The 16,996-nt window shown below is 38.0% G+C and overlaps 2 protein-coding genes across 2 annotated transcripts in view; both read left to right on the forward strand.

Annotated features, from left to right (window-relative positions):
- Positions 1-2,313: 2,313 nt before the first annotated feature.
- On the forward strand, positions 2,314-3,470 carry kera (keratocan). Its single transcript, XM_037695715.1, has 2 exons — positions 2,314-3,172; positions 3,301-3,470. Exons 1-2 carry the CDS (start codon positions 2,314-2,316, stop codon positions 3,468-3,470), a joined length of 1,029 nt encoding a protein of 342 aa, XP_037551643.1.
- Positions 3,471-5,712: 2,242 nt separating this feature from the next.
- The window catches only part of epyc (epiphycan), a 19,526-nt gene continuing 8,242 nt past the window's right edge, over positions 5,713-16,996 (forward strand). The window contains exons 1-2 of the mRNA XM_037696280.1: positions 5,713-5,951; positions 9,141-9,321. Of these exons, the coding sequence (XP_037552208.1) occupies positions 9,148-9,321 (174 nt within the window). The 5' untranslated portion in view covers positions 5,713-5,951; positions 9,141-9,147. The remainder of the gene's footprint in view (positions 5,952-9,140; positions 9,322-16,996) is intronic.

The raw sequence follows: 16,996 nt of genomic DNA on the forward strand, positions 1-16,996 counted from the left end.
GTAGTTTTGTTGGTCTAATGTTTGAAATTCATTAAGCATTTGCCCATTGTTAAAAACAATAAATAAATGTACATGAATGCACCTGGTAAAACACTGGAGGAGCTCTAATGGGCTTGCATCGCTGATCCTGGATAAACGTTACTCCTGTCCTCACAAGTAAGCAGGGCTTATCCCGTTGCATTCCAGCTTTTGCCGTCATCACTAGAAACTGGGCACAATCTCATGCCTGCCTCTTGCAAGGTCACAAGTCTTGACGTTAGCTAGCTTCCGCAAATGAATTTGTGTTGCAATCCTCCAGTGTAATTCCCTCAGCTTAGGTTAGACCTCAGTTCTGTAAAAGCCTGACCGCTGATGTCTGACAGAAATGTTTTGCATTTTGACTGTGTTGTCTTTGTGCTTCAAGTTTCAGCACTAGCTTTAAAAGGTGAATTCATACACCTTAAGCTCAAATGTTCAGCAAAATAAATTAAATCAGATATACATCAATAAGCTACTGGCTTTATGAGGTACAGAATGGGGATTTTGATGAAAACCCTTTTGATGTTGTTTAGCAGATTTTTTCCAATACCGACTTAAAACCGAGTTTTAATGAAGTCAGAGAAGACCATTCAAGATTTAAATCTAGCCAATATAAGTTGAACAAGATGAATGAGATCAAGAGTCCCTCTTGCATATATCATAAGATCTTTGGCTCACAGCCCCAGCAGCCATAACCTACTGGTGGATAAATTCAGTCTACAGTGTGTTTGAGTGCATCTGTCTGGATATCACAATCTCATGGTTTGTATTTGCACACTTTGTGTTCCCTGTTGACTCTACACAGTTAAACTGTGTGATTTGCAGAGTAATTGAGTCTAATTGCATTGCTGATAAATGAAGCACAGAATTAGCACAAAGGTTAGCAGAGGGCATGGGGATTTGTTTGTTGACATCAATCGTGCCACTTTGGAGTGGGGCAAGGATTGTGCATGTGGCACTTAGCAGTCTAAGAACAGATACACCTGCGTAAAGTGGGCCATGTCTCAAGGACTGAAATACATAGCACGCCTCTTTGAGTTTATGACCCCTCGTGTCCGGGCCATCTGATTGGCTAAGAGAAGCCCTTGTGTCATCCTCAGTGTCCAGCTGGCACATGTTGAATGAAACAGCTGATGGTACAAATACAGGGAAGTGAGACACACATCTTTGTCATTTGGGACCACGCTTGGTAACTGTCTGAGAAAGGACCCATCAAAAAGAAACTTTTGGAGCTAAAGGTAAGAATACCTGCTAAAAAAAAAAAAGTGGGGGGGGCATGCTTCCATAAGTTCGTTGTTAAAGTTGTTTTATTTTAATCCTTTTTTTTTTTAATAATGTTTTCCATGCAAAATGTGCATTACAATTCATTGATGGATCCGAATTATTAAATTTGATGATGGTGTTTGCCGACAAGCTTCAGTGATGCTCTTACAGCTTGATGGTGTTACACGTGTAGCTTGTCACTATGCTGTGTATCCTAAAGGAGGAATGCAAAGCTTTAGCCGTTGTGACCAGCGGCGCAGCGCTGAAACGAGGTGAATCAGTTTTGTCTTTGAAGTGCACCCGTCCACAGAAAAGCTTGGCCTGCTCGAAATGAGTTCCAGACAAACATGGAGAGCACGAAGAATTTAAACGAAACCCAGATGGTAGCTCAGACAAACCAAGTAGAAGCTAACAAATGGATTGAAGGAATATGGGATTGCTTACCATGGATTATTTGCTTTTTTATGCATTTTTTGTAAATCATTTCCATTATTTGGATCCTTCTACATTCATTTTCTTTGAATTCTCAACAAATTGCGTATGGAGTTATGTTCATGCTTCAATTCATGTTTAAACCAACACAAATGAAAAAGGCAATGTGATAGCCTTGTCATAAGTGATGCAGTTATACAGACTTCTAGACAGTGTGTACTTGACTGATTGGCTAAATCTTTGACTCTACTAATGCAATTAAAGTTGACCTGGCTGTACATCCCATTACTTTAGACTAATCTGTCTGACCTTATATTACTCATGATGAAATTACCACTGGACTAGGGCTACTTTTAGAGACTGGGTGTTTTCAATAACATCTAATTCTTTTTTGATTGATTCTTATGATGCTAGCTGAACATTGAAAGTAGTTGCATATTAACGGTTACACAACATACCACCCTAACGTGACATTTTGCTCCTTTTGTGCATCATCCCATACTGCTTTACTGAGAGTTTTTCTTTTAATGCCGTTCTGTTCTACTGCATTTGACTACAATTTACATTTTCTCCCTTTTCTACCCCAGGTTGAGAAGAAAAATGGCCCTCCCACAGAAGCTTGTCTTTGTCTTGTGCCTGATAGGGCTAGTCTTCAGTCAAGACATGGCTAATGAGGAGCTAATGGTTCAGATCCAAGCCTGCCCTAAAGAATGCAGCTGCCCACAAAACTTTCCTCGTGCTGTCTACTGTGACAACAGAGGCCTGAAGAGCATCCCCAAAATCCCTCCTTACACGTGGTACCTCTATCTGCAGAACAATTTGATTGAAACCCTGCCACTAGATGCGCTGAAGAATGCAACGCAGCTACGCTGGGTGAACTTAAACCGTAACAAAATCACAGACAAAGGAATAGAAGGTTTCCTGAGTGCAATGACACACCTCGCACACCTGTACATGGATGACAACCTCCTGTCTTCTGTGCCATCTCCCCTACCAGCCAGTCTTGAACATCTGCGTCTCTCTCGCAATCGCATCTCCAAGATCCCTGCTGGTGTATTTGTTGGTCTGGAAAAGCTCAACCTCCTGGACCTCCAAGGGAATAAGCTGATGGATGATGCTGTGACTGAAGTGAGCCTAAAGGGTCTCAACAACTTGGTACAGATCAACCTAGCCAAGAACCAGCTGAGTCGCATGCCCCTTGGTTTACCACCCACCACCACTCAGCTTTTCCTTGATGGCAATAACATTGAGAAGATCCCAGCTGACTACTTCAAAGGTTTGCCCAAAATGGCATTTCTGAGGCTCAACAACAACAAGCTTGGCAGCAGTGGGGTTCCCAGAGATGTCTTTAATATCTCCAGCATTCTAGACTTGCAGCTGTCCCACAATCAGCTAACTGAGATTCCCATCATTCCCTCGGGCCTTGAACACCTTTACCTCGATCACAACAAGATCACAAGTAAGATTCGGTGTTGTTGTGTGTACAGTCCATGGAAGGAATTATCTTTCATGCATCCAGTCAGAGACATTACTGTCAGAGACATTACTGTAAGTCTTATCACATCATTTCGTTTTGTTTATTAACAGGTGTGAATGGCTCCAAAATGTGTCCCGTCTCCGTCGACTCTCTGGACAACTCACAGAATGAAAGCGTGCCTCGACTGCGTTTCCTCCGATTGGATGGCAATGAGATCAATCCACCAATTCCCAGGGATGTCATCATGTGTTTCCGCCTCCTTAGGTCTATTGTTATCTAAACAAAAAATCAACATTTACAAGCTAACTCAATTGTCCTCCTGTTATTAACTTGGTTTATATGCAGAACTGGATGCAGAGATTTGTAAAACAACACATATTTGTATGTTTGTCAAATATTCTACTTGACATTAACATATTTCATTGATTCATCACAAAAAGATAATTTTTTGGTGGAATTTGAAATATAAACCATTATCCTGATGGGTAAAAACTTAAATTCTGATCATTTATTGACCATTAGTTGTGCCTTATTTTATTATAAACATCCTTTGTACATGTGGAGTTCTGAATCAAATTGTGATACAGCTTAGCATGCAATTAAATAAATAAAGTGACAAAATGTTTTTATGAAATGTGATGATTTTTTAAAGACTGAATTTAAGTTTACCATTGAGCAGGAGCCAAACTTCTGAATATGTTGGCAAAATATTTTTTGACTACTTATTTTTTGTAGACTTGAAGCCAAGTCTTGTGTGCTAGTTTTATTGTCTGTTTATTTACTTTAAAAAAAAAGATAATCAACAAATATATGTACACTGTAGGTATTTTTTTATGTAATTCCATTGAAAAAATAACATAAAAATGCTAAATATTCATGCTTTGTACTGTACATAAAAGATCTGTCAACATTTGCCAACCCAGTTTTTAATTCTTGTTATTGTTTTTACTTTTTCTTTTTTTTTTCTGAATAAAAATGGTCTTTAATGTGAATAAAGCTTCTCTGGTTATAAATGTTATGTTGTCTTCTTGTTAAAAGCACTTGGCATGAAAAACGTCACTTCTTTCAAAAGTAATTTATATCCCTATGTTATTAAATTTAATAATTAACTTGAGGTTTCCAGCTCATTTAGTACTTTATATATATTTTGACAGTAAAGCACACTAATTGCCATCTAATATATTATACATATGAGTGATAATGAACACTGATTTCAAGAAGTTCGCAATTATGACTAACTTGTGTGTTATGAAATTACATGCAATTAAGTCTTTGTCCTAAATTAAGCTCTAGATTTTTATCCCTTTCCCCAAAATAATGCAACAATATATGAAGAATATGTTTATAGTTGTGTTTATGATTTAAAAAAAATTATGTACAAAATAAAACAGAACCTTCCACAACATTAAAAAAATGCTTTTGTGACCTCACAAATGCAGTTCTCATACCAAACCTAGCTTGTAGATGTGGATTATAAGTGTGAGTATATCCACTAATAAATGCTAATTAAATCCTTTCCAAAGCTCATTATAGTGGGGGATACTCTTGCACTCACAGAAGCAACGTTACATCCAACAACTTCAATAGTTTTTATTAGTTTGTGGTGTTCTCTAGTTCAAATGACAACCTCAATTTAAAACATTTAAACTAACGTTCTGAACAATTTGCAGTGGTAGTTATGAGCCTCCTAACTTCGTAGTATTTCATTTGAAAGTAAGTCAAAGGTTTTGTACAATGCGTTTTCTAGTCATCAACCATTGTCCAAAGAGGTTTCATTCAGTTTGCCTCATCTTTAACGGTCAACAGAAGAAAACCCCTGAATAGAAATCTCAGCTCGTATAGCAGGTGCAGTCTGATTTTCAGCTTTCCCTATCTTTCACCAAACAGTCTAGAGTTACATGAGATTAGTGAGTCTGAGATGTGGGCAAGTCGGGACAAAACCACATTTTTTTTGTTTATGAATATTAATCAAAAACTATCTAAGCAATCCTAATCCTACACAGCATTCCAAAAGAAAAGTCAGCTTAGATAATTTTCCTGCAGGTCAAACTCAACTTCTGTCACCACTGGACCCAGATCTGTACTTTTAGCACATCCCTGAGCAAGTGGCGACTCCAAGAGAAAGCTGTTTAATCCAAGAAGGAAGGAGGGCAGAGACCTTCCTGTGAGCTGGGACTTCCTCTCAGCTCCATGCTAACAGGGGCTTCGTACAGAGGTCCCATTGTGTACAAGAGCCCCACGGATCCTCTCATACATGAAAGCAACACATGCCAGAGCTTCACCTCAGGAAAAGAGGGACAAATCTTTCAGTCTGATTAAACTCTTAAATAAATAAAGGATACTCTTGTAAGGGATAATTCACTATTTCCTATTGGTGAAGGGAGGTGGGGGGTCTTTGCATTTCATTTCTCTTTATGTCCGATGTGTGTGTGTTTGAAATTCTTGTGTATGTGGGTGTACAGTGTAGGGGTGGGTGCACTCGGAGTGACCAAAAGCAACCTGCCCCGGTCCAATCAGCCTCAGTGCCTACCTTCACACATAAGCGGCAGGGCACTCCGGTCCACCAGAGCGCACAGACCTACACATACACACACACCTAAAACACTTGTCACATCCACAAAGCAACACACACATTGCACACACACATACACACACTCCCACCTACAAGGTACCCTGTGCGACCTCTCACCACTGGTCAAGTCCCAGAGTCCTCAGCATCTCCATCACGGCTGAAGGGACCATTTGGAAAGCAGGAGACGAGGTAAGTGTTCCTGATGCTACACTGGCTAAGTGGCTCTTTGGTGCAAGGGGTTAGGCAGACAAAGGTGCATGACTAACCCGTTTAAAAACAATGGGTTTTAGGGTTTAAAAGGGAGCTGCAACAATAAATGGTTGGAGATGCTTTGATTTATTTTCTGGCGTGCTTTAGAAGTTAAATCACTTGCCTTTTTATTGTATTGTACTGTCATGGCTGCTGTTTCAAGCAGGTGTTTGATGACATCTAACTGTTGAGCACATCCCGTGACTTAATTTAGGTTAATTCAATTTATCTTCTTTAGATTCTCATATCTCCACGATAAGTTTGCTGCAAATTTCATTAACATCTTGCACAGTGTTTTTCTTTAAAGCATATTTAAATGTCACTTTGTCACAAGATTTTTACAAAAACCTTTTTTTTTTTTTTTTTTAATTGTCTTTTGATCTTTTTGGTGCAAAGGCACCATATTGTTCCGCAACCTGCGGCGAGAGGACATCATGGAGTTTGCTTGTGGTTTTCGAGAGGGAACGCTAGAATCACAGCATATCAGGCATGCCCGGTGTGTAGCCAAACATAACAAGGAGGCAGTCTGGAGGCAACACACAAACACAGTTTCTACACACTATACGCTGTGATGGCCTGTGTAAAAGCAAACCTCTGTACCGTCTTCAGTGTAGTCCTTTCAGTCAAACTGTGCTGGACTTCTCCTGATATGCCAACTTGTTCTTTTTTAAATGCAGTGCATTGGGTTCACATTGTAGACTGAGCAGAGATTGGAACAAATAAAACTATCATCCTCTGCTATCATCTATTCATGACTGAAAAGCTGGAAACATGTTATTTTTGGTTCAAATCCATCCTGAATCTAAAATAGCAGCAGAGGTTTTGCATTTTCTCTCAAAGATAGAGTGTAAAGACATCTTTCCAAGTGTATGCATAAATAAATGTTTGTGTGTGTGTGTGTGTGTGTGTGTGTGTGAGCACCATCCCTTGTGAATTATTTTTTTCCTTGCAGCAGTAACTTGCTGCCCTGTCCACAAACCTCGATGGAATTTGGAGTTGGAGTGCTGAGACAGGCTGCGACCGGCCTCATAAAGGCTCTCTGTACAGGGCGAGGGGTCAGGGTTAGCTTAGAAAATCCGTCTCTCTCGTTTTCTCACCTACTTGTCCTCTCCTATTCATTTCCCGCCTCTTCGCTCTCTCCATCTCACCCTGAGGGCCAACGTCTTGTCTCTGTCTCCCTCTTCGTTGCACTTTTCTTCTTCTCTCTCCCTGCTCTCCATTTCCTCGCCCTGGCCTAAAGGACTCTCTTTAAACACTATCAAAAGCCTGCTGCAACAGGGCAACACCTGCAGGATCTGAAGACTGGCACATTGTGCTGCCATGTTGTCAAACATTTAATCCTCAACCCTAATGTTTGTAGGGGTCAGCTAATTAAGCCCTAATCAACGTAAGTTAATCTTATTACTGCTTCCCACTTTGGAGCACCTCTCACAGCTAAAGGCCTGCGCAACGGAGGAAATCAATGAGATTATAAGCAGCTGCGTTCTAGGTCAGGGTAGTCAAAGTAGATCTGTGCACAGTGAAAAATGCATGTACTCACTTAGTCTTTCTTGTCTGAGCCGTTTCAAAATTCTTGGTGTCAAAAGTAAATTGAATCAGCGCCTCTTACACTGAAACATCTTTGACACAAGCAGCGTTTGTGCTTTTCTTTCATTATCCGGATCAGCGTTACCCAATCCTAGCAGGACACACTGTCCTGTAGGTTTCAGATCTCTTAAACAGATCTTCAACGCACCTGATTTAAATCAATAAATGACCTCAACGACTTGTCATCAAGTTTCGCAGGAGCCCGTTAATGAGCAATAGATTTTCCCAGGTGTGTTTAAGCAGGGAAGTGTCTCAAATGTGCAGATCGGTGTAACCTGAGGACTAGGAAATTTACCAAACCGATAAGACCATCCTTATATTTGATCCTGTGAAAGTACAGGAGATCTTGTAATAGTTTGTAATGCACCTTATAGGCAAACCCTTTTTGTAGCAATTTCATGAAATGATTTTACACTTACGCATAAGAAATTCCCATTAAAAGGAAAAAGTATGGTCTAAGACCTCAAACTGAATGACTGCTCAGAGTTTCTAAACCTGAGCCTCTGAAATTTAAAGGCAACAGGAAGCATTTTATTTGGCTTTGCTGCCTCAGCTTCTCTTCTGTGAAAGTAAAATGTAATATTTTTATGACAGCAGTCGGACGAGAGGCTTTATCCACCACCACAGTGTTAGATTAATGTACCATCATAAGTTAAAGAGCCTTTTACACATTTCTTTGAGATTTCAACAATATTTAGCCAAAGGACAATGAATCTACAACAACTTCCCCTTTAAACATACAAATCATAAATGTCCCGGCTATCACTCCTAAATAACATTCCCAAAATGCGTTTCCTGCTTCGATACTGGAGAAGCGCTGATATTCCTTGTTGACATGCTAAAGTGGAGCACTTCTCTGAACCAAGACAGCTTCTCCTTTAAACAGTGGGACTCTGGTTCAGTGGAGAAAGAGCGCCTCGTATTTTGATCCCTCAGCTGTCAGCACCTGTGTAATGAGATCAGTGACCTTGGTGGGACACAAAGTCAAGCCTCTGTCTTGATAGCAGACACGGTTTAAAACGGCAAAGTTGGCAACTTTGTTTGGAGCCAGCATGGTATGATGTGCACCAAAAGTACATGCAAGTGATAAATACTGTAGTGCATACTTGTTCCTATAACACATGCTTTAGTATTATATCAGTTTGCCAGTTCAAAGTTTAACTTAGATAGTTTGTGTTTATACATGATTGCTGTTTTTATGGTTTTAAAAAATCTGGAATCTAAAAACCTATACCAATGAATACAGTATTATCCCTCACAAACTCAACTTGTGAAAATAAAAATTTCATTTCTGCATCTTCTAATCCAGTGGTTCCCAAAACTGCTCCTTGAGGAACACCAACAATTCAAACACACCTTATTCAGTGATTTAATTACTTCCTCTTGTTCTGCAGTTAGTTAATCACCCATTTATTAAAATCAGGTGTGTCTCAGCAGGAAACAACTAAAACATACAGGATGGTGTTCCTCAAGGACCAGAGTTGGGAATCCCTCTAATCAACAGATTCCCGCCTTTTTAACTGTAACTCTGTCTCTGTCCAGGTGGGTTATGAGGATGTTAGTGCGGCTCGTGTTGGGACTTTTTGTCCTCAAAGCAGTGTCAGCCAATCCCAGGTTTTCCCGGCAATTGGACTTGTACGACAACGGTAACTATGGCGTTGAGGAGGACAACTTTGAAGACACCTACGATTATGACGATGGGCTGACTGTTGATGAGTCTGAGGTAGGAACATTTATGGGTCCTTACATTTTGTAAGCTTTCAACATTGTGGTGTTTAATTTATGAGTAAATGAGGTGAAATAAATGTTGAAGAAATAAGGGGAAATAATGTTTGTTTGAGATAAACTGTAAAATCGAATTACTGTGAGTATGTTATAAAAGGGTTTATAATTGTGTGGATGTTTATGAAATAGTCACACTATTGTGATCCATTTTTCTTCCATACATTTGTTGGCATCTTTCTCAATCTACAATTTTTGTGCTATTTCAACAAAGCATATTTCAAAATGTTCAGCTCTTTCAGGACAATCCTGCTATGACTTTTGGTATTGGTGCAACTTTAGCTTTTTGACATATTTAGCCTTTTCTGTCACTTTTTGTCTCTTAGAAAATGAATTGAGCTCATTTTACATCCTTCAAATCTTTAGAGCTGTTTACAACCTTTTACTGCTCCTTTCACATTTTGTTCTGGTTCAGCATCTTTCAGCTTCTTTGTACAAATTTGAACTTTTTTCAGCTACTTTCAGCTAATTTCAGCTGTTTTTTTCAGGTGTTCTGTGCTCCTTTCAGATTCATTCTGCTAACTACATTATTTTTGAGCTTCCTTTAACTTTTTTCTGCTAATTTCAACGTTTTATACAATTTCAGCTACTATTTAGCTGTTTTTAATACCAATTTAAGCCTTTCCAGTTAATTACACGTTTTGCACTCATTTAAAAAAAATCAGCCTAATTCAGCAAAAATGTGCTCTCTCTACTTCCTTCTTGTAATTTCAGCATGTTTCTGCATCTTTTAGCTACTTTTCAGCTGGGTTTTTTGTTGTTGCTAATTTCAGCCATTTTTTGGTCTAATTTCAGCTTTATTTCTGAAATATTCTACTTTTGGTGCTCATTTTTGCTTCTGCCTTACTAGGCAAACATGCTCTTTTTGCTTTCTTATGCTAATTTAAGCTTGTTCCACCTTTTCAGCTACTTAAAAAAATGTGCAAATTTCAGCTTTTTTCAGATAATTTCCTGTATTTCATTGTCATTTTTGCTACCTTAATCCTAATTTTAAAAAATTTCTGCTAATTTCAGCATGTTATGGTCCTTTCGGTTTTTTTCAGCTCGTTTCAGCTTTTTTTCTGCTATTTCAGCTACTATTTAGTTGTTTTGTTCAAAAAAAAATTTTTTTTTTTTTGCCAATTCCACATTTTTAGATAATTTCCACTCTTTCCACTTTCTTCGTTAAAGCTTAACTTGTACGTTAAGCTTCTTTCTGCCTTTTTGGCTACTTTTTAGCTGTGTTTTTTGCCAATTGTAGATTTTTTAGCTGATTTTTTTGTGATAATTTCTGTTAATTTAAACCTAATGCAGTAACTATGCATTCTTTCTGCTTTCTTCTGCTACTTTAGGCTTGTTCTTCATTTCAGCTACATTTTAGCATGTGTTTTTATCTTATTTCAGCTGCTTTTCAGCAAGTTCTTCTGCAATAAGCATACACACTGAATTTTCACAGAAAATGCAATTTCTCTAGTTTACATTTGCATCTTTAAAATGCGAATTTAAACATAAGATAAAAAGTTAAGTTCATGCAGTCATTGCAGTAAAACATCTGGAGACAAACTGTCAATATGTGCTTGATTCCCCCACATTTCACTTAAGTTTGTTGAATGATATAAGTTATGGTTATCATAGATTCTTATTTGTTCAACGTCTGTTTTCAAACTGAGGTCACCAGGTTTACAGAGCAGTCAGGAGTTTTGAGTCCCTCAAAAGAGTCGATTTGGATGTAATGTAAACTGCTTTCCAGTTTTCTGCACCATTGTGTTTGAAAGTCTTCAGCTTTATGCTTTGGCCTGCAGACGGATGAAGCAGAACATGCATGGCCCTGCATGCATCTGGAGCGGTTTTAACTGTGTAATCAATCAGCTTAGGCCTCTGTGTTTGCTCTGGAAAGACAAAGAAAGAGCCATTTTTAACCATTTTCCTGATGAACATTTGGATCTTTTTTTATTTTATTTGTCTGCTTTGATTCATGTTTGTTAAACAGCTACTAATACAAGCACAACATTGCCTAAAATTTAGCTTTTTCATTGTCCTTTTTATGCTTCGTTGGCCACTTTTTCTAGTTTGAAATTTTCCATGACAGATTCAATCGACTGTGATACGGCAAGCTTTGGTTTTAACCAAACTAGTGTATCCAAGTAAGAAAATTAAGCCTGTTGTGGAGAAAACAGTCCAGGAAACATCTTCACACAGCTGCCGTCTCTTGGGGCTTTAACTGAACATGGATTAAACTCTCCACAGCTGCTGAAAACACTTAAATCATGACTTTTATGGCCAAAACCAACCAATCTTCCTTAAACTTATGAAACACTAAGAGCTTTGACATCATCATGACAAGGCAGCACTGAGGAACATTTATAGCTCCATATACAAGTTTTTTGCCTGAAAATTATTGTTTTACTTTGAAAGTACTCTAAAAACATTTATCTAAAGTAGATAAAATGTAATTGAGACTCTGTGGGAGTCTGCATTCTCATCAGAATAAACACGCTTTGAGTCATAATTGCAGCGTCATAAGGTCAGATTTTCCAAAAATCGTTTGTTTAGCTTGGCCGATAACCGGATAAAAACATGCGAGGACGCAATTCTTCAGCAGAAAGGAGATTAAACGTGTTTTTATACGCAAACAAAGAAAGTCTCAGGGGAGAAATGAGGCGGGGAAGAGCTTCATACCTCTGGAATGCTGAGTCTTTGCTTTTCAAGGTTTGGTATTCCACCTTTCTTTCTCTTCAGGGCTCGTCTCTTTACAGTCAAAGAAAACTCATCTCTGTTGTTGTTTAAGCAAATCATCTTCAGTCTGGTGCATTCAGATACTTTAATCACCATCTTTGGGTCGATTCAAGAAACTTCAGACTTTAAATATAGTTTATAGTTTAATAGTTTGCCACACTGCTATACATTTGTAATCTAATCTAATCTAATCGTTTCAACTATCCCGGAGGTCTTGGATGGGACTTTTAAAGTCATTTCTATCTGCATCTGTTTGCAAACCTGCTGCACTGATATTTATTGCATTATATTTTTCCAAAGTGCTTTCCAGTTATCCCCGAAGCTCTCTGCGAGAGTCTCTGGGAAAGCAATCATGTTTAAATGTTAACATTGTCACCAACGGTAAGTTGTTGTCTCACATTTGTGTTTAATAAAGACGGTAAAGAAAGCTTTTTTTTTAAAAAAAAAAGAACCAAATGTGAGCCGCTGCTAATATTAGGCTGGTACACCAAAAACCAAAGTTTTAAACAAAGACGCTGCCAACTCTCAGAGTATGTGTTGAGGATGACTCTCAGCTACTACCACACCAAATTTTCCAAAGTACTAATCTACTTTAATTGATTCCTTTCTGGGTGTTTCATTAAAATCGGTTCAGTGCGTCACAAGATATTTTCAAAACAGACAAAATATGCCTATAAGTGTCTAGCCAAGGGGGCTGGAGCACTATACAGATATATGCAGGGCCATACCCCTGCATATATCTGTGAACTATAAGGGGTAAATATATATTGACTTTGGACTTGGTGGTTTAATTTGAATACAACATTTGAGAAATAGTTTAGGTTTTTGGAAAATATCCTTATTTGTGTTCTTGTAAAAACCTGTATAGGAAGACCAATGCAAGGCTTTTATTGTGAGAAAAAAAAAAACTACAACCAGAGGGTAAAAGTGAGATTAAGTACTTCAAACAGCACCGCTATGATTTACCCAAACTGTTACATCTTCTTTGTTTCATTCATACAGAAAAGATCATTTGTCCACTCTATAAAGAAATGACGAATCCTAGAGGCCTAAATGTGTAAATATTTTAAATTCAGTCACCAGCACACTGATTAAAAGACAAAAGTTATGTTTCAATAAAGACATGACTTTTGGTCAGTAAGATATCAAGTGTTTCTAGAGTAAACTCAATTTGCTTCAAATATATATAGAAAAAACAAAAAGTATATTAAATTCATAGATTTAAAACATTTAAACTACATGTTCTAACATTAGCTTTATGTCTTGTGACCTGTGAGCCAAGCTGCATTGGGTTATATTGGATATATTAGGATTTAGTTAGATTTAAACTACATTTGTAGACGCATGAGTATAGAAGTTTTAGTCCTTACACAATAATTTGGTCTTTTTGTTAATGACAGTCTGCACTGTGAGTCAATGTAGCATTTATTTACTTTTATTTAACCAGGCAAATCCCATTTAGATCACAGGTTTTGGACCATTACATGTTCTGGCAGAACTGGACAAAGCTTGTGCCTAGTGGACAGTGTGAGTACTCCATCTTCAGAAGTATTACCAGTTTTATTTATTTAGTTGTAAATTCAATTCAATTTAATGCAGTGGAAAGGAAAAACTCCCTCATGAGGAAGAAACCTTTAGCAGAACCAGGCTCAGGACAAACGGTCATCTGCTTTGACCAGTTGGGTTTGAGAGGAATAGATACACAATGGCAGGTCAAGAATCACGTTAAAATAGAAAAAATATCAAATGAAAACTATTCAATTTTAACAAATAATTTAATGAAATTAGGTCAGTTTGTTCTCTAGTAGTCTAAGCCTATAGCAGCATAACAAGCCAACCTTAACTATAGGATTGATCAAAAAGGAAAGTCTTAAGCCCAGTTTTAAAACTGGACAATGTGTCAGCCTCATGGACAGAAACTGGAAGTTGGTTCCACAAGAGAGGAGCCTGATAACTGAAAGATCTTCCTCCCGTTCTGCTTTTAGAAACTCTAGGAACCGCGAGTAAGCCTGCAGCATTTTGGATCAACTGAAGACTTTTTAAAGAAGTATTTGGACACCCAGATAATAAACCATTGCAATAGTCCAGTCTAGATGTGACAAATGCATGAACCAGTTTTTCTGCATCGTTTTTAGATAAGATGTTTCTAACTTTGCTGATATTACGTTTAAAGACTATACAAAGCAAAAAACATAAATAAATAAAATAAAAAATAAATTGTGTATGTAATATGAGAATAGTGTGTTTTACATATGTAGTGTTAAATTCCTAAACCGGTTTGTTTTAAATGCTTAAACTTGACCCAAATGAAAGAGGGAGTGAACAGTAAACATCACCCCTGATGATCGTGTGAAGTGGTTCATATGTTTGCATGAATTTATTTCATTTTCTGTGCAGAAAAATGATAACACTTGAAGGAAAGTGTGGTGTTTTGTAGCATTCTGTATAGCAGATCTGTTCGTTGTGATTATCGGCTGATATAAAATACAGCAGCAGCAGAACTTCTGGTTCTGGGCTTCACATTTTGTACCTTTTACAGTGTAATCTGTTCTTCTGCTTTCAGAGATTTTATTTATTTGTCTGTTTATTTTTGGTTGCCAGCTTTTAACCTCTTCTTTTCCCTAAGGTGTCCGTGTTTGCTTTGGAGAAAAAGGAGGGGAAATGTAGGGGAGAGCTGGTGTGAACTAACTCTGTGCACGACTTTTCAAAGGCTCACCTTGTTGCATCCAAAACTGCATCAGAGCCAAACTTCAGAAAGTGACATTCAGTCCTAAATCTTTCTTCACTGCTGCTTTTAAAAAACTATTCCTCATGACCTAAATTTGCTAGATAAACTATTTGGAGTCTCCAAATGCATATGAATTATTATGTCACCTCTTGGCTCATCAGCATCTGATTATTTTTGGTAAAGATTAGTTGCATGGACTCGAATATGGATCTTTTTAGCCACCGTGTGTGTCTTGGTTCCACATGGACCATTCCTTTTTTGGTGTTGAGTCATCCCAGTGTCAGGTACTACCTCAGGCTGAGTGTGGGAGTTCATTACCCTCCTCTGGAAAATGATAGAACTGCAGGGCCCATCAAACCCCAGACCATGAAAGGGCAGCTGCAGTGAATTATTGCCACTAAAACTAGCTGGGCAGACCAGAAGCTTTTCATGAGATGACTCAAAACCTGGAATTCATAAAGGTTTGATGGATTTTGCAGCATTGTTTTATATTAAGCTACATAAAACAATGGTGTGAAGCCTTTGCCAAGCATCACCTTGTTCAGTATTTTGAAACCAGTGGAGATATTTCCACAATTTAGGGCATTGAATGTAACGTTTCTTTTCACCTCAGAAAAAGAGCAATAACTCTCAATGCAGGTCAGTGCCTAATAAAACAAAAGTTCTGAGCTGGATTTTTTTTTAAAAATGTGACAGAAAATGTGCTTTACTTGAAACATGATTAATCCAGACATTGTGTTGTCATTTAGAACATATCTTTATTCTGATAAATGTGCTCTCTCTGTGATAATTGGGCCAATTTTCTCTCTTTATGAGACCATTTCTGACAGTTTGCTGCTATCTAGTGGTGACACTTATAAGGCTTTACTTATCCAGGATTAATGGTCCAGTTTCCAGTTGCAACATCAAAATAACCTTTTCTTGGAGTTCTGTTTTTATTTAATTAAAAATAGAACGATAATAAATAATCTGAGAAAAGCACTAACAGGATATGAGACTGTATTTAAAGAGCAGACGTCATGTTTCTGCAAATCTCCTTCCTTAAGTCTGGTCCAGGGGGATATTTTAAGGAATGATCCAAAGATTGTGAGTAAACTGTACAGATTTAAAAGTTAAATTACTGGCATAAACTGAAATATTACTGAAATAAAACTTGAATTAAAAGATAAAAGAATATAATGCATAAATGTGTTTTTATATTGGGATTTTTTCTTTTGTGCAATTAAACAGAAAACAAAACTTATCTAAAAATAAAAGAAAAATCAACTGGATTTGAATACTTCCACAATGAGGTGATGTAAAAAGACAGATGATTTTATTTTTAATCTACAAATGCATTTCTAAAGTCGAATTTACTAAACAGTTTGAGCAAAATAGGAACTCAATAGCGAACTGATCAAATGAGACAAAATGAAGGGTTAACACTAGAAACTACAGTGAATGTAAACTACTAGAAACAAGTTGAGGGTGTTGATGATCTAATATGAATATGTGGAGAGATTATTCTACAGGACTTTGCTGCTGAAAACTAACGTGGAAAGACAAGAATTTATCAACAAAGCGACAGTGTCCTGGAGAACCCTCATGCCCCGCTGAGACGCATGCGGCAGAATACATCATGGATCCGTGGGAGGATTGGAAGTTGATGTGCCTTTCTGTATTGTCTCAGGAGGACACTGAAGATGTTTATATAATTGGAATCATAATAGCAGGTTTTCTGCTTTTCAGCACCGGCAGATTCGTAGGTTATCGGCTATTAAAGACGACGGCGGCAGCAGTTTTAGCCATGGCAAAGCTGCCAACCCTGTGTGAAGGTTTGGTTTGTGCTTCGAGTACTCAAAATCAGCTGATTTATGAGCTAAACTGTAAGTTGGAAGCGATTTGTGAAAATCACAGGCCACTTGCGGCTTCTGGGACTCACTTGAGAATGATCTTGGAGGGAGCTAATGAGCACGGACCAGTGGAATGCCCACAAATCTGGCCATTTTGGATTAAAAGTACCAGCAAAACTCAAGGCTGACGAGAAATAACAGTCTGCCTGAAAAAAACATGAACAACTGTGGCTTATCTGAATCTGACTCCCCCGTTCGGCCTCGAAGCAGGCTGACTTTCTCCTGGGATATGTATAAACTAAGAAGGCTCTGAAACTAAAAAGACTCTGCTCTATCGCTCC

This window comes from Nematolebias whitei, chromosome 22 (assembly GCF_014905685.2).
Source record: "Nematolebias whitei isolate Nwh7 chromosome 22, NemWhi1, whole genome shotgun sequence".
Classification (NCBI taxonomy): Eukaryota; Metazoa; Chordata; class Actinopteri; order Cyprinodontiformes; family Rivulidae; genus Nematolebias; species Nematolebias whitei.

Coding starts and splice junctions, on each gene's coding strand:
- kera (XM_037695715.1), top strand. CDS start 2,314: ATGGCCCTCCCACAGAAGCTTGTCTTTGTCTTGTGCCTGATAGGGCTA. Junction 3,173..3,300: donor CGATCACAACAAGATCACAA/GTAAGATTCGGT, acceptor GTTTATTAACAG/GTGTGAATGGCTCCAAAATG.